The sequence below is a fragment of the Sorex fumeus genome, unplaced genomic scaffold (genome assembly GCF_029834395.1).
Source record: "Sorex fumeus unplaced genomic scaffold, SorFum_2.1 ptg000098l, whole genome shotgun sequence".
Lineage (NCBI taxonomy): Eukaryota > Metazoa > Chordata > Mammalia > Eulipotyphla > Soricidae > Sorex > Sorex fumeus.
The window spans coordinates 60192547-60215529 of record NW_026606155.1 but is presented as its reverse complement, the minus strand read 5'-3'; the positions used below and the strand labels follow the sequence as shown (position 1 = coordinate 60215529).

Below are 22983 nucleotides of genomic sequence, written 5' to 3'. Positions count from 1 at the left end.
GTAGATTTGGATATTAATCTTTGACTTATTCTCTCTACTCCAACACCAGTTCCCTTATCTGTTAAAATTTTAAAAAAAAGATTTGAAAAAACTGAATTAACATGATTTGATGGACAATGATAATGAAATGCCCTATAATCTAGATAAAATCCTTTCAATGGAAAGATAAGTTAAAACATAACTATGTGAAAAAAATTCCCAAATCTTGAATGAAAAGTTCTACTTAAAAATGGTAAATACATTCCAATTTTAAGGAACTAAATGTCTACAAAAAAATTTTATTTAGAAGATTATGTCACATGGAATCATGTTCCTATCCCACACATCTCTAGAATTTCTGGTTATCAGACCTGACTTCCATTTTGAACAATCCAGTCAAACTAAAAACAAAACTGCCAGCTAGCCAAACTACAGAATAAATTCTTAAGAGATTAATAATACACATTTAACTTATGCAGTTATAGACAGTGTGCTATTTTAATGAGTCTTCTTTATTTTTGAAAGCAGGTCAAACAAGAGTTAGCAATTAAAGTGCATGCAACTCAAACCAAATAAAGGAGTTTGCACTGCATAATCATTAAGGATCCAAGCTGGTCTTGGGTCCCTATCTCAAATAATCCACGCTCTCAGAAAAGAACAAATGTGAGGCAACATATACATTGTGATAAAAGTGCAATAGCAGATGTTACACTACCTAATATGGAAAGGTTATCACTGATCTTCAGAAGGACAAAGGAGGAAGTGTTAGGTTAAAATATGAAGTAAGATGGACACAAAATGAAATAGTAGAACCACTGCAACTTATACTAGAGTTAAGAAACAAAGTTACTTCGCATTGAATTGGAAAGTGAACAAAGAAAGGTATAGAAATCTCTTGAGACTAATTAGAGAAAGTTGTATTCAATAAATAAAAATTTGAGTAAACAGGTAAGCATTGTGGTCTTTAGAAAAATGCAAGTTATTCAAAATAATGAAATTAAAGCATAGTTTTTCAAAAGGTTCACATAAGCCAATGATGACTTAATGAATGAGTGTAACAGGTTTCCTTCATAGCTTCTCCAATGAGTGCCAGGAGCAGAGAGTCACAATATTGCAGACCACCATATATTCATGAATGATCCTTTTGTAATTCTCAAAGTAATAAAAAATCATAAGTAGTAATAAGTAATACTAATGGAATTATTCCAATACTGTCAATTAAAAGTGATAAAGGTTAATACCAAAGAATCCTATTAGCTGTGCCCTTTTCAGGGCAATTGATCTAGTATCCTTGCACCCAAATCCTTGCAACTTTTCTGCACTCTTGTAATTTCCAAAAACCTGAACACAACAGCACAGGAAAAACAAAAACAAAAACCCTAGTTATTAAACTTTTAAAAAGTGTATAATATTACAAAAGGCAGTTCCTTAATATTAGTGGAACAGCAGATTTGAAATAGCAAAAATATTTCAGCACTTCATATTTTTCCATGATCAGAATCATCCAAGAACCAAAGTAAATGAAAAGTTCATTTTTATTCAAAATGTATAACAGACATTTCATTATCCCATCAAAAGTGAGAAGAACCTCTTTAAAAGACTGCTTATAGTCAATGTATACATGAAACTCTATCATTAACAGTACTGTAAACCACAGTGTCTCAATAAAAGTTGGGAATAAAAAATAAAATTGCTTATATCAAAGGAGAACACAAATTGGAAACTTAAGCGTGTTTCCGATTTAGTTGGCATTCTTGCATACAGAACTTTAAATTTCAGAAATGCCAAGAATTTTAACTTAAATAGGAAAGAAGAGGGGGGATACCACCCCTGTCAAGTTACCTAATCCAAATTCTCTTAAGTAGTTACAAGAGTGAACTCAATTTGAGTAACAAAACAAGTCTGTACAGGAACAGAGTAAGATGTGCAATCCTATTTAAAAGTACTGTCTGCTGAAAAACTTCTCCAGATATAACATGTTTGTGCGTAACTTTCCCAAGAGCTGAAGAAAAAGAGGAGGCCGGCTTAAAACAAAAGCTCGAAGAACTGCCTTTTCTAAGTCCAGTGTCCGTTTCTGGGACAGGTGCAGTTTGCCTAAAGCCCTCCCTTTCCTCTGCCCCCTCCTCCTCCCCCCACTGAGAAGAAGTGCCTGCTGCATGATTGATCTGGTTTTACAACGCTGGGCTCGGAAGCCACAAAAGGAGTTCCCGGCCAGACTCGGTGGACATCCCGAGAGGATGAAGCACAAGAAAAAAGCGAGTCTCGGGAGTGTTTTTCGGGGATGCGATTCGAGATTCGCCCCGCCTGGAGATGAGAGCCTGTTTCGACCGAGATCTCCAAATCATACCCACCACCACCACTGCCACCCACCCCCGCGTTGTTTGGGGTTACGGGACCCGGCGATCTTTGCGTGGATGGGGTGGCCGGGGGGGGGTGTGGAGGGGAGGGGGAAAGGAATCCACCTGGCGCGGGGCAGAACTTAGTAAAGGGGTGGAAACTGCACCCGCCGCAGCGCCGACTCCTTATCAAAACAATAGCGAGTGGCACATGTCAGGCGGCCCACATGCGCGGTGGGGTGGATAAAGAGCGGCGCGGCCGGAGTTGAACTTGTCTGAACCCCCTCCCCCAGCTCCCCAGCCGCCCCGGGGACGTGAAAGTGAAAACCCGGAGCTCCCGGGGCTGCGCTCGCTCCCCCCACCCCCCGCCCCGCCACTCCTCCCCGCCCTCTCCCCGCCCCCGCCCCGACGTCTTCCTCGCCCGGTCTCCCGGGGGCGGAGACGCCGAGTTCTCCGGGGCCCGGAGTTAGTCACCAAGAAGAGGCGGTGACAAGCGCGGCCCGCGTCGCACACTCCGCGCGGCCTAGCCACGCCAAGACAGAGGCCGCCAGCGGCCGCGGCGTCCCGGCGCCCCGACCCGGGGCCGGCGGGAGCTCCCCCGCACCGCCCCCCCCACACACCGCCCCCGCCCCACCTTTCCGTCCCTCCCGAGTGTCCACTTCGTTCCCTCCAGTCCCCAAGCCGCTCCGATCCCGGGCTCCCCTGGCCACCGAGGAAAAAAAATAAAAATAAAAAAGACGCCCGGCCCGGCCGTTTGGGGCCCTCCAGGAGCGGGGATTCCCTCCCCGGGCCGGGGGCCGGCCAGCCCCGCGCCGCTCCGCGCAGAAGGGGATCCCCTCTGCCGCCGGCCGGGGATCCCGGAACTGGCCCCGGAGTGCGCGTGTGGCCGCGGCGGGAGGGGCCAGGCGGGGAGTTTCCGCTGCCCGGCCACCGCCGCGGCTCCCCGCGGAACCCGAGCGCCCGCCGGCCGGCCCCGAGCGGGCGGGCGGGGTGGGTGGGGGAACCCCCTGTCTCCTCCGGGCACGGCCGCTCCCCCAACCCGTGCGACCCCACGCGCGCCGCGACGGGGCGGGGCGGGGCGCGGCGGGCCACCTCTCCCCCCCCCCCACCCCCAGCCCGGGTCCCCGCGCAGTCAGCGGGCGGGGTAGGCTCGGGGCGCCGCGAAACGCGGGTCCGCCGCCACCCGTCACTTTTAAGTGGCCCCGCCAAGCAGCCGCGGGCGAGGAACGGGAGCGAGACAAAAGGGCGCTGGGGTGGAAAGGGGGGAGCCCCCGCACCCCGCACCCCCCGCACCCACGCGCCGGCCCGGCCCGCCCTTACTCGTAGTGGCGGAAGATCTCGTTGGTGACTTTACAGTAGAAAACTTCCTCGTCCGGCCGCAGGTCCGCGGGCGGCTGCTGTCTCACAAACGGCTTTCGGTGGAGCAGCGGCATCTCCCGTTCCGCCCCGCGGGCTCCCCCCGACCTTCGGCCGCGCGCTCCGCTCCGCTCCGCTCCCCTAAGCAGAATTGGAGGGAAAAAAAAAAAGGGGGGGGGGGGAGAAAAATAATAAAGCCGGTGAGGAGGCTGCGGCTGTTGCTGCTGCTGCTCCTGCTGAGCGCTCCGCGCGCCGGGAAAGCTCGGCTGCCTTTTGTGTGACGGACGCGCCGCGGCTGTCTCCGGCAGCCGCGCTCACTCGGGTCCCTGCCGGGGGGCCGCGGAGCCCCGGGAGGGCGGGGGGGATGGGGTAGAGGGGAACGGCCGCGGGCCCGGCTCTCCCAACGCGCCCCACCTCCGCACGCCCCGCCGCCGGCTCACAATGAGGCCGGACGCCCCGCGGCGGGCGGTGCGGGAGCGGCGGCGGCGGCGGCGGCGGCGGCGGCGGCGGCAGGGCCCCCTCCCCCAGCGCCCGCTCCCAGCCCGCCGCCGCCGCCGCCGCCGCCGCCGCCGCCGCCGCCGCCGCCGCCGGCTCGCAACGTGCTCGGCGAGCCGCCGGCCGGCCCGACGCCCGCGAGGGCTCCCGCCGCCGGCTCGCCGACCCCGGCGCGGCTCCGCTTTGTTCCCCCGCCCGCCTCCTCGTCCCTCCTCCCCCGAGTGACCTCTCGGAAGCCTCCCCTCACCTGCGAGCCGCGCACACGGCCGCTTCTCCACACCGGCTCCACTTACAAAGGCGACGCTCCCGGGGCGCCTCGGTCCTCCCTGGGGGTCGCAGCTGGCCGCTGCCACCGCGCCGCCGCCGCCGGCCGCGTCGCCCGCTGCCCACGGCCTGGCTCCGCGTGGGGGGCTCGCGTCCCACCGCCACCGCCACCTCCCCGCCTCCCCGAGCTCCTGGGAAGTTTCTGATCTACTTTCGGCTCCCGAGGAGGAAGAGCTTTTGGGAGGAGCTTTGCGCTTCTCGCTTCTACCTTTTTATTGGCTGCCCGATGACTTTTACAGCCTGTCACTGATACAGGAAGAGACGGCCGAGAGCCTGGGAGAGAGCTTACATTATTAATTAATGGAGCAACCCCCCTCGCGAAGAATCAGAAGCATCCTCCATGTTTGAGATTAGCGGCCGAAAAGATATCGGGTGTGCGTGCGTGTGTGCGTGTGTGCGTGTGTGCGTGTGTGTGTGTGTGTGTGTGTGTGTGTGTGTGTGTGGCGGGAGGGCGGGGGAATTAGGGGGGAAACAAATGGGGTTTCGCAGACGCTGGGCTAACAAAGTGAAGCCTTCATCTTCAAGTCTGGTACCAACCCTGGTTTTCACGAGGAGGAAAGGGCTCCAAGGATGATTTAACTGCGTTTTCAAAGAGGGGAAGAGGAACGAGGAATAAGAAATGAAAACTCTCTTTGCGAGTCGCTTCTTCAAAATTAGGAGTTCTCTGGTCTACAGGTTTGCTTGGGCAAACTTGCTCTTCGGGAAAAGAAAATACCGTTTTTGACAGCGGCTCTCGCTCATACTTAGACTAATTCAGAGGGGGGAAAAAAACAAAATAAAAAAAGGGAGTATGTTTTAGGAAACATCATGCCTCCAGGATGTCCCTTCCCCCCCCCCCACACGCACGTATTTAAAACTAAAAAGTTTTAAAGACTAATATTTAAAATATATCGCTGAAAGTGAATGATCAATATTTGTCACTTAGAATGCTATGGATCATGGATTTGCTCTTGAAATTTCTCCTAAAAGCAACTTTTCCATATCGATAACTTCCATATGTGAAACTAACTTCAACGTACATAGGACATGTGGCTTTTTAATTTTAAAATGTTAGAAAGGATAAATAATTGATAATTTTTGAGTGTCCTTTTTGCTGCTATTCTTAACGTCTACTTATTTGCAGATTAACTTGTTAGAATGAGTCTAAAAAGATAGTTTGAAAACCCTTGTTGTAACAAAGGATATTACTCATTACCCAAACTATGAAAGATAGTTATAGAAACATGGTGGAATCATGAGTCTATCGTCCATGTATGTATTTGGGAGTAGATAAAATGAGGAATCTATCCAAATTTCAAATTTTATCATTTTTAAACTTCATTTAGGATGCAACTAGCAAAATACAACTTGTGAAAGACACCATATTCTTTGAGCATTTAAAAATCATTAATAAACTCATATACAAATAGAGAAGTCACAGAGGCTTGGAAAGGCTTTGATTCACAAGTATATACTTAAGTTTGAGTCAAAACAACTTCCAAAAAGGTGGTTTAAACTGGCCTCCAGCTAAAACATAAAGTGATAATTTAGAATTCCTGATCTTGACACTGAAAAAAAGAGTTAAAAGAGACATAATTGTGGATCACTTTCAACTGATACAGAAGCATCATCACCCACAACTCAAAACCCCACTAAAACATGTTAAACGAGAAAAAGCTGGGCTGAGGAAATTTTCTGAATAGATAGTATTTATATTTCTTAGATCTATTTGGTAAGTTGTTAAAATTATTTCCTAACATGTTTAAAAGCGGTAATGGTGTGATTTTTCTTTATTAAATACAAGTAAAACCATTGGACTCTTGGTACTAGCTTGAAATTTTATTTTCTTCATCAATTGCTACCTACTTAATTTCTCTACTACCATACTAAAATTTCAATATTATCAAAAGACAATTATTTCAGAAAATATAGAAATGATTTTATACTTATTAACTTATTGGAAGTTACTTACTTTAGCTCTGAATAATGTAAGCTTAGTAAATTAACATTTAAAGTAATTTCTGTAGTTTTGGTATTATGATTACTTCCTCACTTCATTTATTTATTAATCACTTTCTAATCTTCTGCAAATGAAAACCTTATTTTTGTATTCAGAAAGTTGTTAAAGGATACTCTCTGTAATAAGACTTTGATTGATTGATTTTGGACCAAACTTGGAGATGCTCAGGGTTTATTTCTGGCTCTGTTCTCAGGAATCACTTTTGGCGATGCTCAGGGGACCTTATGAGATGCAGGGAATCAAACCCTGGTCAGCCATGTGATAGGCAGGTACTCCATCCACTGTACTATATTTCCAGTTCTAAGACGTTTTTAAAAATTACAATTTTAAAAATTGTAACTATTGTAAAGGAAACTGTGACTGTTAAAGTACCATAGCCAAAAAAGAAGAGAAAAAAATAATGAAATCAAAATCATTTCTTAATTTTGTTAAAACACTTATCAAGTTCTCTTTATGTACCAAGACACTGTCCCAACTCCTGAATGGAATGAAAATATACATGTATACATTGCAATGTAATGTGTATATGCATGTGTATATATATGTACATATACATATACATGTCCCTAAAAATTATACAATCTTGAAGGGAAGAAATGACATAAGACAAATAACAGATAAGAGTTGTAACTATCATAATACAATGCAAAAATAAAAGTAAATGTGGAAGGAACCCAGGATCTGTCCATGGGATATGCTTTGAATGACAACAGAAAAATCATATACCAACATACACTTGCCAGTCTCAAAATGCAGCATCCTCAATTTCTTTCAGGCATATAACTCTCTGGGTGAAGTCATCTCTGATTAAATACAAAGTGTAAATATACTAGCTAGGTAGAATATCTATTAATCTAGTATTATCAAGACTTAATAAATCTTGATTAATACAAATCTCAAATTTGAAAAGTAAACTACCTTAGGTCAAGACAAAAACATGCCAATTAAGTACACATTAAAAGTTTGTATAAAGGACCAGAGAGATAGTACAGAGATAACACACAATTAGTATGGGATAGTAAAGTCTCTTGCTTTACTCAGGCTAACCTGGTTTCATCCTTGCCCTGCGTAGGTCCCCTGAGCAACACCAGAAATGATCCCTGAGCACAGAGTCAGAAGTTAGCTCTGAGCATTGCTAGGTGTGGCCCCAAAATAATACAACAACAATAACAATAACAACAAAAACCCTTGAGTTTGAATAATCTTCCGTTCTTCTATTGACTAACTAAAAAAGGTTTTGCTCATATACATCAAGATAGCAGTACAGGGCCAAAGGTGAGACAGTGATCCTTACAAAGAACTGGGGGAGTGGGATATTTGAGAGAGAGGAGCATTGGGGTCTGTGGGGAAGGTGGTGGGTCATGGGTGTAGTGTTGAAATTTTGTACATGAGAAACAATCATTGACAGTATTGCAAATCACAGAGCTTTTTTTTTTTTTTAAGAGGCTTTACTTGGGAGGTTTTGTAGCTGAAGAAACCGAAGCTTAGGAATTAGAATTTAGGCCTTCTAAATCCTTCAACCACAATCCTATATTCATGTGATTAGATAATATCTAATTATCTTGTACATCCCATTCACACTATGCTTATAAGTTAGCTAAAATGTTATTCCAAATCTTTTCTAAACTGCATACAGGGGTAAGATTTATTACTCATGATTAGATGTTAGAACTTTGTTTTGAGAATGATCAAAGCAAATAATGAGGTTAACTATCTTAATTTTTTAACCAAATAGCTGACAAATCCTATCTCTACTTCCATTAATACACCAATAAATATAAACGTTTTGTGTCCCTTAACCTCTAAAGTAGCAGTTAGAAACATATCTAGACAAATGGATAAAAGAGGTTAAAAGGTACAAGCTTCTAGTCATAAATATCATGAGAATGTAATGTACATCCTGTAAAGATAGTTAATAATACTATATCATATAATTGAAAGTTTCTATGAGAGTAGATCTTAAAAGTTCTCATCAGGCTGGTAGAAGAACAAATGATGATGGATGTCATGAAATAGATTTATGGAACCATTTTGCACTGAATACAAATAACAAATCACATATGTGTCTTTGTATCTTGATTTTTGAGGTATTTAATATATAGCTTCCCTGAACTCTTCTAAGAATGAATAGGTACAAGGAACTTCATATTGGCTTTTCTACCTCTGTTTGACACTTGTCTCAACTCTTTAATATTCTTTTAGTGTTTTCTTAATTTGTAGCCCTTTGCCTACCAAGATTTGTGGGGACTCACAGCCAGTGGTGCTCAGGCTTACTCCTGGCTCTGTGCTCAGGGTCACACCTAGAGGTGCTCAGGGACTATATGAAGGTACCAGAAACTGAAAACTGGTCAGGTGAAAGCAAGTGCTGTACCTGCTGTACTATCTCGCCAGCAACTATGAACTTTTTTTTCATTATTATTATTTTTTTTTACCCATCCCTCTCGAAGAGCCCGGCAAGGCAAGCTACCAAGAGTATCTCGCCCACACGGCAAAGTCTGGCAAGCTACCAGTGACGTATTCAATATGCCAAATCACAGTAACAACAAGTCTCAAAATGGAGACGTTACTGGGCCCGCTCGAGCAAATCGATGAACAACAGGAGGACCCATCCCTCCACTAGTGCCCATTTTCCACCACCATGGGTCCCAGTATCCCTCCTACCCCCCATCCCCCCCATTCCACCCTCTGTGGCAGGACATTCCCTTTTGTTCTCTCTCTCTCCTTTTGGGTGCTGTGGTTTGCGAGAGAGGCATTGAGTGGCAATCATGTTTGGCAACATGCTGAAAAGTCTACTTTCAGCATGTTTCTCCCAACCTGGAAGGATCCTCCCAACACCCTTTATTTGGTGCTCCCTTATGAAGACTTTTATATATTGTTCTTTAGAAGCAATGAATAAATGTTTCTCTTCTAAAACTGTGGGTCTAGAATTAGTGGTTCTTGGCTGCCTATTGAAATTATCAAGAGGGTTTTTGAAATACTAATTCCTGGTCCATACCTCAAACTTCTGGCATTTGTAATTTAAACACATACTCATATAATTCTTAATGTACTACCAAGGTCAATAACGATTTTTTAAAATGTAGGAGTACTGTTATATATTCAGCCATTAATTAAGCTGATTGAATTGGGCATGAACTCCACATTACTTTTTAAATTGTTTTTAAATTGGATATTTGTGAGATATACCATTATAAAACTGCTCATAATTGGGTTTCAGTCACAAAGCCCACATACCAGAATTTTCAGCAGATTTTATCTTGGTGAGGTCCTTCCTGAGATGGTGGAGTCAGATCGGGGGTATGGTGGCGATTTTGGATTATGGAAGCAAGTGGCTGCCAGGGCCTCTGCTTGGGAGGGCATAGGCCAACCCGCCTCCCCCCCCTCCTCTGATTTACCCCAGTCTGTATATCCATGCTTAGGTCCGAGATTAACTGAGGCTTTTGATCTCTTTTGAGATTTATTTATGGGTCTCTGAAGCAAGGCTGGTAGTGGCACTGGAGTTGGTTCGTGGAGGTGACTGCCAATGCTTCTATGAGTATAGGGAAACGGGGGGAGGTAGCTCATCCCAACTCTGAGAAAGCCTGGAGATTTCAGTCACAAAACCCGCATACCAGAATTTTCAACAGACTATATCTTGGTGAGGTCCATCCTGAGACAGTGGAGTCAAGCCAGGGATATGGTGGTGATTTTGGATTGTGGAAACAAGTGGCTGCCAGAGGCTATGCTTGGGCGGGCCACCAGACTAACCCACCTACCTCCGATTTGCCCCAGTCTGTTCAGCCACACGTGGGTCCGAGTTTAACTGTGGCTTTTAATCTCTTTCCAAATTTATCTATGGGTCTCTGAAATAAGAACAATAAGTGAGCTTGTATAGCTGAGCCAGAGGTGGTTTGTGGGCGTGGCTTCCACATCCTTAACTTTTGGCCATTTAATTTCTTGGTAAACATAGTCCCAAGTTGTTGGGGTCCAGCTAAAGGTACATCAGCAATTTGGGGGTATCAGGAAGCCTGAAGGCACCATCAGACTGCTGATGCACTCGCCCTACAGGTACAGGTTGGCCTGCTGGCAGCACCACACCCCCTTAAGAACAATTTTTGAGGATATTTGGTTGTTAAGGCTGAAGTGCTAAAGTTGGCAGATTTAGAATTTTAAAAATTCAACCCCTTGTGATTAAAGTCATGTGTTATGGAACAGAAGTAGAAGTTTAAAAAAATAGTCTGATCAGGCTGGAGAAATATTACATTGGATAGGGCATTGCTTTGCGTGTGGCCAGCCTGGTTTCAATTCCTGGCATCCCATATGGTTCCCTAAGAACCGTCAGGAGTAATTCTTGAGTGCAGAGCCAGGAGTAACCCCTGAGTATTGCTGGGTGTGGCCCATGCTCCCCAAAATAGCCTATGATCATCTTCATTACTGTAGTAATAGTTTACATGTAATGAATGCTTCCAGCATGTCATGCATTGTGTTAATGGTTTTAAATGAATCATCATTTCATGCAATTCTCACAACTAAGTACTATTATCATTTCTATTTTACAAAGTTGTTGAAGTTAAGAAAGGTTAATTAAATAGCATGCTCAGGGTACTATAGCCCAGGAACCAAAAACCCAAATACTAAATACAGAAAACTCCACAATCCAAACTCCTTGCTATTTTATAACTCCATGTGCTGATTTGCTAATCTAGCTTAAATATAAATTAAACAGAGAACCTGATCCTACGTGCCAAGGAGTCTAGAATCTGTAATAATTTAAAATGCTTGTTCATCATAAAGCTCTTACTGGAGCAATAGTGCAGAGGTTTTTTGCCCCCCATATGACTGATTCCAGTTTGATTCTAGGTACACATGGTCTTCTGAGCAACTCCAGGTTTTCCCAACACCTCCCTGCCTCCATCAAAAGAAAGCATTAAAGCAAACCGTGAAGATCCTATTTATTAATCAAGAGTGGTGAAAGCCTAAGTATAAGAGAAAGGTCAGAATCCATAAAAAAATGTTCTATAAAATTTAAAATATATGCATGAAATAGCACTGCACTGTCCACTGTTCTCCCATTGTTCATCGTTTTGCTTGAGCGGGCATCAGTAACGTCTCCATTGTGAGACTTGTTTGTTACTGATTTTGGCGTATCAAATATGCCATGGGGAGCTTACCAGGCTCTGCTGTGCAGGCGGGATACTCTCGGTGCTTGCCGGGCTCTCCAAGAGGGATGGAAGAATCCAATCTGGGTTGGCCGCATGCAAGGTTGGCGGCCTGCTGTGCTATTGCTCTGCGATATGCATGAAATATGGAGATATATGTAAGACTAGGAAAAATATGTGCAAAACACTGACAAAGAATTAATTTCCCTAATGTATAAGTATTTTTCTAAAAATATACATAAATAACAAATTACAATAAACACGAGAAACTAAAGAAAATGCAAACTACTTTTATTTGCTTTTGTTTCTATTTCTAGGCCACACTCAGTGGTGCTCAGGGCTTACTTTTGGCTCTGTGCTTAGGGGTCACTTCTGACTGACAGTGCCTGGTGGACCATAATGCAGTTCTGAAGAGCAAACTCTGATCAGCTGCATGCAAAGTAAAAGTACCTAAACCCCTATTCTTTCTCTCTCCATCCTCTGCAAACTGCTTTTTTTGTTTGTTTTGAAAGTTTGTTTGGGGGCCACACTCAGCTGTGCTCAGGACTTACTCCTGGTTCTGTGCTCAAGGATCATTCCCGACACTTCTCAGGGAGATATATGCAGTGCCAAGGATTCAAACTAGGGTTGGCTGCATGCAAAGCAAGCACTTACCCTCTGTGCTACCTCTCTGGCCCCAACAATCAGCCTTTAAAAACATATGAAAAGATTCTCAGTATCATTCATTATAAAGTAAGTAAAGTAAAGGCCCTCCCGTTGATCATCGATTTGCTCGAGCGGGCCCAGTAACGTCTCCATTGGAGACTTTGTTGTTACTGTGTTTGGCGTACCGAATACGTCACGGGGAGCTTGCCGGGCTCTGCCGTGCGGGCGAAATACTCTCGGTAGCTTGCCTTATAAAAGAAATGAAAATTAAAATTACACCAAGGTGGTATTTCTTTATCTCTCAGATTAGAAATAGTACCATTATAGGGTAATCTAATATAGTTGCTGACTCTATAAAACACAAATGGGAAACATTCATCCAAAGTTACAAATGTACAAAGAAGTTCTATCTCTTAGAAAATATTTCACAAATATAGTTGAATACTTTATTTTGACTTTATAGCACAGCGGTAGGGCATTTGCCTTGCACGCAGTCAGCCTGGCCGAGCCGGGTTCAATTCCTCTGCCCCTCTTGGAGAGCCTGGCAAGCTACCGAGAGTATTCAATATGCCAAACACAGTAACAAGAAGTCTCACAATGGAGATGTTACTGGGCCCACTGGAGCAAATCGATGAACAACGGGAGGACAGGACAGGACATAGGACTCACATAATATTAAAACTAATGAATATATCCACAATATCATACCTCTATACAAGGAATAGAAATTTTATTTTATTTATTTTTAAAGCAAGGTGTAGAAAATTATGTAAGGCAAAAAATATATTTGCTTAATCAAATTTGTCTAAAAAGGTAGTAAAATAACATACTGCCTTGGGGGTGAGAGGGCTTTTAAGGGGCAGGGATGAAAGGGAGATTTTACTATAGAAATGAAAACTTTAAAAATGCAGAGATTACATGGTAAAGAGGCAAGTCAGGACAGGTTGCTAATGTAACAAATGTTTCAGTTCACAATTAGAAATAAGTTTAGAATAGCAAATAAAGAAAATGGCTGTGCTAAATATTTTACAGGGCCTAGCATGGTGCCTTTCCCACAACAGAAGTTCAAAATATTTCTGCTAGTTGAATTGGTGATTAGAGGTACAATATATAATTTTAACTTGACTGGAGTGAAAAAAAGGTCAGATAGATGGATGATTGCTTTCATCTTAAACTGTAAAAATTTAAACATATCTAACATTCCCAAAAAACTCTCTCCAGATTGTTTATCCATACTTATTTTAGTCAATTATTATATTATATTATTTAGGCTTTTTGGGTCACATCTGGTGTGCTCAGAGTTTACTCCTGGTTCTGCACTCAGGAATTACTTTTGGTGGTGCTTGGAGGACCATATAGGATGCTGGGGATCGAGCCCGGGTTGCCCAAGTGCAAGACCAAATGCCCTACCTGCTGTACTATTACTCCAGCAGGGTTGGGGATTTTTAAAAAAAATTTTTGTTGTTGTTTTCTGCTTTTGTTTTGGGGCACAAAAGAGGCAAGTCAGGACAGGTTGCTAATGTAACAAATGTTTCAGTTCACAATTAGAAATAAGTTTAGAATAGCAAATAAAGAAAATGGCTGTGCTAAAATGGATATGCTCAGTGGTTACTCTTGGCTCTGCACTCAGGAATTGCTCCTGGAGATGCTTGGGGAATCATATTGTGTTCTGAGGGTCAAATTTGGGTCAGTTACATGCAAGGAAAATGCTCTGACGACTATACTCTTTCTCTGGTCCCTAATATAGAAGATTTTAAAATGTGAATTGTAGGGTTCTTTTCCTTATTTTCATAAACTGCAAAACTAACTTTTTAGTAACAAAATAGCTATCAGATAAAAGCTTATATTAATATTTGCAATTTTATTTACTAATTTCCAATAATAGAACATAAAATACTGGAATATATATATGTTTTTGTTTGTTTGCTTGCTTTTTGAATCACACCCGGCGATGTACAGGGGTTACTCCTGGCTTTGCACTCAGGAATTACTCCTGGCGGTGCTCAGGGGACCATATGGGATGCTGGGAATCGATCTTGGGTCCACCATGTGCAATGCAAACTCCCTATCCACTGTACTATAGCTCCAGTCCCTGAAATATATATATATATATATTACATTTATTACATTTTACTTGGGCGGGGGAAGAGAGCTCCCAAATGGTGCTCATCAGGAGATCTGGGGTCCCAATGTGGTTCCCAGCCAATCTGCTTGTGGTTCAGTGCAAGTTTCCAGGATAAGATGCTGTTCAACCCTGCAGTGCCTGGGAACCAGGGCCACCCAGTGGTGCTGGGGGCTCCAGGTTTTCATACACACTACCATATAGTGCAGGGAATCTAACTCAGGTGGATACTGTATTATCTCCTGCCCTAATTGTTAATGGTCAGGCTAAAGTTTACTATCAGATATTTAAATATTATATGATTTTAAATCTTCTTAAAAAAGATTTACCACAATGCCTGGGAACACAACAAGTACTCAAAACCTATTCAAGTGCTATGTTCTCTTATTTTTCTTATAATATTTCTTACGTAATATTTAACTAATAAATATTTATGTTATACAATTTGTAACATTTAGAATTAGGATCACATATTTTTCCCCCAGTTAGCTTATGTGGTTGAAGCATAGTACTTGGAAAAGTATGAATGCTGAGAGTTTGTCACCAAATGGGCTGGAGCGATAGCACAGAGGGTAAGGTGTTTGCCTTGCATGCAGCCAACCTGGCCGACCTGAATTCGATTCCTCCGCCCCTCTCGGACAGCCCAGCAAGCTACCGAGAGTATCTCGCCCACATGGCAGAGCCTGGCAAGCTCCCTGTGACGTATTCGATATGCCAAACACAGTAACAACAAGTCTCACAATGTTACTGGGCCCGCTCCAGCAAATTGATGAACAACGGGAGGACAGTGACAGTGTCAACAAATACTAGAACATCTTGCAATGCATATATCCTTAGACTATCTGATAATTATGGATGATTTTAAAAGTTAGATAAAATTCAGAAACTAGAGGTTTAAGCAATAATACAGATGATAGAGGGTAAGGCACTTGCCTTGCACATTGTCAACTGGGGTTCTATCCCTGGCAGCCCATAAGGTCCCCAGAGCATCGCCAAAAGTAATTTCTGAGTTCAAAGCCAGGAGTAACCCCTGAGCATGACTAGGTGTGGCCCCAAAACAAAACAAAAAACAAAAAAAATTTAGAATCCAGGTTTGAACATATTCTTTCTAAATTCTAATCCAAGAATTTCAGTGTATTTTTATAATGATTCATGCACTTAAAAAATAAAACATCTGGAGTCATCACATTTCCCCCACCCCTTTTCTTTTCTGTTGCTGTCAGCATACCTAGAACTCAGGAGCCTTGCAACAGTCTAGTTTTCTCTAATCCAAAAGTTTAGATCAAACATCTTTGTCTTATTTCCTTAGCACAATTTAAGTTTACCTTTACAGCTGAAAAAGATAAATTTCACTCCAAGTTTTCAGTAGACTATTATTCAGCAATTTCTTAACATTTAGCTACTATATGTAGGAACTAATTTATGATACCCATCAAAACAAGTATATTTCCTGTTTCTAGCACAAAAAAACTAATTCTTAGCACCTTTCTTTTTCCCATTTCAACTTTCTTTCATATAATAAAGACTTCACCCTCAGATCTAGTGTGATAGTGAAATAATGATGTTCCCTGGGAGATGTCTACAACCTAATCCCCAGTACATGTAAATATGTGATCTTACATGATGAAAGAAACCTGTAAACATGATTAAGGCAAAGAAATTTGAGACAGGAGATTTTCTGGGATTACTCAGGTAGGCCCAGGAAAAGTGCTTCCCTTTCCTGTTGTGTACAGTGAGAGATGAAATAACTAAAGAAAGCTCAAATGTAAACTGCTAGTTTAGGATCAGAAGGGAGCCATAAAACAGAGTACGTGTGGTCTCTAGAAACTGCAAGTGGCAAGGGAATGGATTCTCTTCTACATTCAAGAAAGACATCCCATGGCCACACCCACATCCTTATTTGTATTAAATCACCCCTGAGCTGGACTCTTGGTTCACCATAAAATTGTAGAAAGTTTTTGAGTGTCAAATGAAGACAAATACATTCAGCTTTCAACCTAAAAATATTTTTCATTCTCAGATCATTTTCATGGAGGTTGTAATTAACACCTTGAAACTTTTTTCTCTTTCAATAAGGTTGTAGAAACTTCTGCTTCTAGAATTTTCTATATGACTCATCCAGCTGTTATTCTTTCAAGTTGCAAAAATTCATGCAGACATTTCATAATGCACCACAATTTTAACCATATATAATAACATACACAATTAGAACTAGAATATATAGTAAAAAGATTACTATAAGTCAACAAATGATTTTATTTTATTTGGGGAGTGGTTTAGGGGCCACATCTGACTGTGTTCAGGGCTTGCTCCTGACTTTGCACTTAAGAATCTTTCCTGGTAGGGCTTGGGCAACCATATGCTATACCGGAAATCAAACTGTGTCAGTTACATGTAAAACAAGAGCCTTAATTAACCCCTGTTCTATATGTCCTCCAAACCATTTTTTCCTCTTTTTAAAAAAAAAATTGGGGGCCACACCCAGAAATGCTCAGGATTGACTTCTGGCTCTGCACTCACTCCTGGCCGTGCTCAGGTGACCATATAGGGTTCCAGGGATCAAACCAAGGTCAACCATGTGCAAGGCAAGCACCCAACCCATTGTATTTCCACTTCAGCAACCCCTACCAACTGTAGCACTGTAGCACTGTTCTCCTGTTGTTCATCGATTTGCTCGAGTGGGCTTCAGTAATGTCCCCATGGTGAGACTTGTTGTTACTATTTTTGGCATATGAAATACGCCATAGGGAGCTTGCCAGGCTCTGCCGTGCGGGCAGGATACTCTCGGTAGCTTGCCGGGCTCTCCAAGAGGGACGGAGGAATTGAACCCGGGTCAGCCATGTGCAAGGCCCTATCTGCTGTGCTATCGCTCCAGTCCACCCCTACCAACATTCTAATTTATTTTTTTCTCATTTTTTTCTTGATTTCTTCCCTAGCTAACACTTTCTATTCTCCAACAACAGATGAAAAAGAGAAACCATGCTATTTTTTTCCTCCTTCTTACTCTCTAACCTTCATATTTTCTAAAACTCTTCATTCTAACTTAATCTCAAAATGAAGCTTCTTACCAGTAAAGTTTCACCTTATTCATTCTACTCTATGCACCTCTGTGACACTCTCCCCTGGTTTCCCTCCTACCTCTGCAAACTGTCCTGAGTTTCCTTAGCTTCACCTCTTTGTCTTCGACTGTGTCCCCAAATGCTGGTGTTTCCCAGCTTTGTTCCATCTATTATCTTCTCTCATCACCCAAAACAAAAGCATCTAAACCATCTTCCCAGTTATACTAACCGCACCAGTTCTCTTTGGGCTTTTCCAAACTCTTCTCGTTTCATTGAAAAGGCTCTATCAGAGCTCCTCAAAGATTTCTTCGTGTAAAATGACTCACCACGGTCACGTTCTATAAAGATTAATCTGGATGTGGTTTGTAGGACTGACTGGACAGTGCAATGCCTGAAGGCGGATCAACCAGTTAAGAGGGCATAGGTGCGTAAGCATGGAATGACGACAGCCAATATTACTTATTACCTTGGTAATGGAAAGGAATTAAAATCAGAATAAGTATTTCAGGGGAAGTATTTAGTATTGATTACACATTAAAGGAGAGAAAGAAAAGGTCAGAAATGACTAGCAATTTCATACTGGGAGACTAGAAGGGAATTACTACATTAACAGATATGGAGTAATCGTGTAAAAACATTAAGGAAGGGGAAAAGGTGGGGTGGAAATATAAGGAAATTTGGATTGATAACAGAAGATATGTTGTGTGGATTAGATTTTGTAAATCTTAGGGGGTAAGATGAGTGCAGAGCAAAGGACTGTGATTTCCTCAGAGATACAATTCTATTACATCGTATTGCGCATGTTCCAAAGCAGTACAGTTATATATCACACTGTGCTTTGGATTATTTTTTCAAAATAAGTGCTACACTCAGAGGGGCTACCAAAGCAACACTAAGTAATACTTTTGAGGCTATGAGGTGTCAGGGATCAAACCCAGTGCTTTGCATGTGCTGGATATGTGCTCTGGGTATTGAGCTATTTACCTAGCCCCAGGGGGTCAAATTCCTAGGAGAGCAATATTGGGTTAGTATGTACAGCAGTGTCATCCTCAAAAATGTAAATTTCGGGTGGACAGAAATTATGTGATCAATTAATCACAAACATTTCCAGCTATGACTAATTAAGAAATAGTTGTGAGACTTGGGGTGCTTACTTCTGAGAAACAATAAATAATATAATACTACTTTGCCTTTATCTATTTCCAAGGAGTTAAATTTGCAAATGCACTTAGAGTTGGTATGTGATGGTTATCTCTTAGTCATAGTCGGGATTTTTCTGATGTCTATAACAATAGTAATTATACTCATTTAATGCTGTAAGCAAGAGTCTTGGGCAATCCCTATGGCAACAAACGTAGATGTTAGCCTAAGTGGGGAGTCCAGTTTTAAATGTAGAAGGTGTCATGAGAACACTCATTTTTTTCCATTATTAATTTAGAAACAAATAAGCTTACTTCATAAAAATATGTTGGCCTCATGTTTTAGAACTAACTAGCAGAAGAGTTGACACTGTCTCCCCTTCCCTTCTCTGTACACATACCTATGCTTCACCTTCTCTCCCCACAAATGAACCTGTTATAGCTACAAGCACTGTCCAGCACTGTCCTCCTGTTGTTTATCGATTTGTTCGAGCAGGCATCAGTAACGTCTCCATCGTGAGACGTGTTGTTACTGTTTTTGGCATACCAAATATGCCACAGGGAGTTTGCCAGGCTTTGCCGAGCGGGCAGAATACTCTCGGTAGTTTGCTGGGCTCTCCGAGAAGGGCAGAGGAATGGAACCCAGGTTTGTTGTGTGAAAGGCAAACGTTCTACCCGCTATGCTATAGCTCCAGTCTATAGCTATAAGATACAGCTATAATCCTGATTACTGATGAAGTTAGGAAAAAATGCCAAAACATGACATTAAATATTTTTATTTGGACCTAAGGGCTAGGAAATGAAATATTTAAAGACCCCAAGCTTTTGGCCAGAGAGGCAGTAGAGCAGGAAAGGAGATTGCCTTGCACGAGTCCCACTTAGGTTTGATCTCTGGTTTCTCATCTGGTCCTCAAAGCCTGTCAGCAGTGATTCTTGAGTGCAGAGCTGGGAGTAACCCCTGAACACTGCCACATATAGCCCCAAAATAAGAAGTAAAAATAAATAAAAGATAAAAACCCCAACATGTATAACAAAATTTTAGAAAAGTTATTTTTATAATTACATAGAATTAAGGTGTGTTTATACATAAAATGTCTTATTAAATAAGGTGTATGGTAAAGTTAAGGTCCCCCCAGCAACCCCCTGAAAAATATTTAATAATAAATTCAAACAATTAACAATAATAAATTAATTTATTCCAGCAAACTTAGTTTATTTCCTGTATTTAAACACAAAAATTCCATTTGAAAAATCATTTAGAAAGCAACTTCCAGGGATAGAAAGTCAAAAGAATTCTAAAGATAGATGTTACAAACATTAATATATTCAATTTTTATTATCCTTGTTTTAGGGATAATAAGACCAAGATTTAGCAGGGCAAGCAAATTTTCTAGGTTTCCATAATATGCATATATAGGAGTTGGGATTTGAATTCAGATGAATTCAGATTGTCAAAGTGTACCCAACAAATATTTCAGGATGCCTTCTATATGCCACTCTTCTAGATACCTGAGTCACATAAAGGAGGGAAAGATTCTTGTACTTCTGGTGCTTATTGCCCTTCATAGACAATTCCTCTTTCTTCTTCACTGTTATCAATATACGCACACAAAAAATTTACTTTCCCAAGACCAACTTTTTCACAGATAGTTGATTTTATTGCCTTTATCATAAATCTCTAAAATCTGGCATGATTAATTATTGTCTCTTCCACTGGATCCAACCAACTATACTTCATCTACATAAGTTCATTTCGAAAAATCCTTTTATTTATCCCAGTCCGCAATTGTTATACTGCACTGTAACACTGTCCTCCCGTTGTTCATCGATTTGCTTGAGTCGGCCCAATAATGTCTCCATTATGAGACTTGTTACTGTGTTTGGCATATCGAATGCATCACGGGTAGCTTGCCAGGCTTTGCCGTGAGGGCGAGATACTCTCAGTAGCTTGCCGGGCTCTCTGAGAGGGGCAGAGGAACCGAATCCAGGTCAGTCAAGTCGGCCGCATGCAAGGCAAACGCCCTACTGCTGTGCTCTGCTCAGGGCTGGAGCAATTGTTATACATATGAGAAAAATCCTGACTTACGACCAAGTTATGCCCACCATATAACAACATCCCATAACATGTTCCAGTCTTTTGCTTTCTTCATTCTATATCCCAAATTTCATATAACTCAGTCTGACTAATCTTTTGCTACTTGGGTTTTCTCCCAATAATGCTTTGCAATTCTTATGTCTCTCAATTTGTCATCAATATTTAGTCATGCTGACTGCTCCTTTCCTAATAAGTGCTCACCATGAGATCATTTTGCCCTGAACCATGGTGTTTTCTCAGCAGTGAGAATATCTTTAATAAGAAGCAAGAGGTTCTTGTAAGAATACTCTTGTCGAGAGAGAACACAGGGGATTGCCCCGCCACAGAGGCAGGGGGGATGGGGGGATGGGGGTGGGGGGGATATTATCCATGGCGGTGGAAAATGGACACTGGTGGAGGGATGGGTATCTGATCATTGTACAATCGAAACCCAAGCACAAAAAATTGTAAATCTACAACTGTACCTCATGGTGTTTCACTAATAAAAAAAAAAAGAAAAGAAATGCAAAGGGCCTTTAAGAAGGCCTACACAAATCCTTACTTTGAACTGAGTCCCATACTAAGTTTCTCCCCACTTGGCAAGCTCCATTTCTTTTCTCTTCTGCTTTCCAATAAACATTTCTACTTTCCAAAAAAAAAAAAAGAATACTCTTGTTACATGAAATTTTCAATAATTCACAAAATGATTTTGCCTGTAAATCATCCAGATAACTTGGCACATTTTTTAGAACTTTCTAATTCAAAATAGAAACGACATATATATATATATATATATATATATATATATAGTCTTTGTATCATCTATTTCACTAGAAAGTAGGGATAGCTATAATTTAATATAAAATGACAATTTCTATCACTAGTTATGCGCTCAGAAATTGATAAAAGAGAGGGCCAGAGAAATAGTATAGGAGGTAGTACACTTCACTTGCACACAGCTGAACTGGATTCTAATCCTAGCATCCCATATGATCCAATGAGCACCATCAGGAGGGATTCCTAAGTGCTGAGTCAGTAGTAACCCCTGAGCATTGCCAGTTTTTGCCCAAAAGCCCTTATCTTCTTCAAAGATATTGATATAAGAATTTACACATAAATAAAATATACTCTAGAAAGTAATAATGAGTTTAATATTTATTCATTTTCAGGGGTGGGGGACACCCAACCGTGCTCAGGGACTACTCTTGGTTTAATGCTTGAGGACAGCGTCCTGTGGTATGTGGGGAACTAAGCAGTGTCAGGATTTAACTTGGGCCTCCGTCAGGCAAAGCAACTGCATTTGCTTTGGAACTATATCTTTGGCCACCCTCAGAGTTTCTTGTAGTGCAAATCATTAAAGAAAAACTATGTTTATCATACTACTTAGGCGTCTGAGAAAGTATTTGCTGTCTTGTATGTGTACATCTATAGAGAGATAGAGCTATAAATGTGTAAACATATATAATGACTTAAGCCTTTTCATCATGAAATATACAAAACACTACACAAAATATAGAGCTCAGTGAACTATCACAAAACAAATACTATCCAGGTAGAGACAGAAAATAAAATCTGCCATCCCAAAGATTTTAAAATGCATTCATTTTGTCACACAAATCTGTAGCTTATTCATTTTCATTGCCATATGGCATTCTATTGCATAGATTCACCATAATTTATTTTTTCTTGATGAATATTGGGTAGTTTGTACTATTTTGTCTAAGAATAGTCTTAGATATGTGAATAGATAAGTAGGAAAGAAATTGTTGGGTCACAGAGCATGCATATTTTTAGTTTTTAAACTATCTTCCAAAATGGTCTTATAAATTAGCACTCATCCTGACCATAGCATATAAATTCCTCTATAATTTATATAACTAATTCAAATAACTAACTGTATATGCTCACTAATGCTTAGTTAGATTTCCTTTTGGTTTGTTTTTGTTTTGGGACCACATATAGTGATGTTTAGGGATAACTCCTGGCTCTGCACTCAGATATTACTCCTTTTAGTCATCAGGGGACTAAATGGGATCCTGGGGGTGGAACTCGGGTATATGCAAGACAAGAACCTTACCTGCTGTACTATGTCTCTGGTCTCTAATGAAGTTATCTCTTAACTGTTTATTAGTTAGATTATCCTTTGCTGAATTCCCATTACATTTTAAAAGATTATTTCGTATTAAGTGGTTAAAATAGAAGCATAAATATTAGAACATCAAACAGGGACAAAGAACAACAATCAACAGATCTTTAACTTTGCTATTGGCTCCCTAAAGCAAGGCCACAAAAGACCAAAAATCATTCTACACAACAT

General features: G+C 41.6%; 1 protein-coding gene across 4 annotated transcripts in view; it reads right to left on the bottom strand.

Annotated features, from left to right (window-relative positions):
• Positions 1-4577, bottom strand: part of BAZ1A (bromodomain adjacent to zinc finger domain 1A) — an 86284-nt gene extending 81707 nt beyond the window's left edge. For 2 of the 4 annotated variants that reach the window (XM_056134303.1, XM_056134304.1), the window contains exons 1-2: positions 4460-4577; positions 3636-3812 (exon numbers count right to left, since the gene is read on the bottom strand). In XM_056134303.1, the coding sequence (XP_055990278.1) occupies positions 3636-3748 (113 nt within the window). In that variant the 5' untranslated portion in view covers positions 3749-3812; positions 4460-4577. Of the gene's footprint in view, positions 1-3635; positions 3825-4413 lie in introns of those variants that run through there. The other 2 variants (XM_056134305.1, XM_056134307.1) reach the window with 2 other exon arrangements.
• Positions 4578-22983: the final 18406 nt, after the last annotated feature.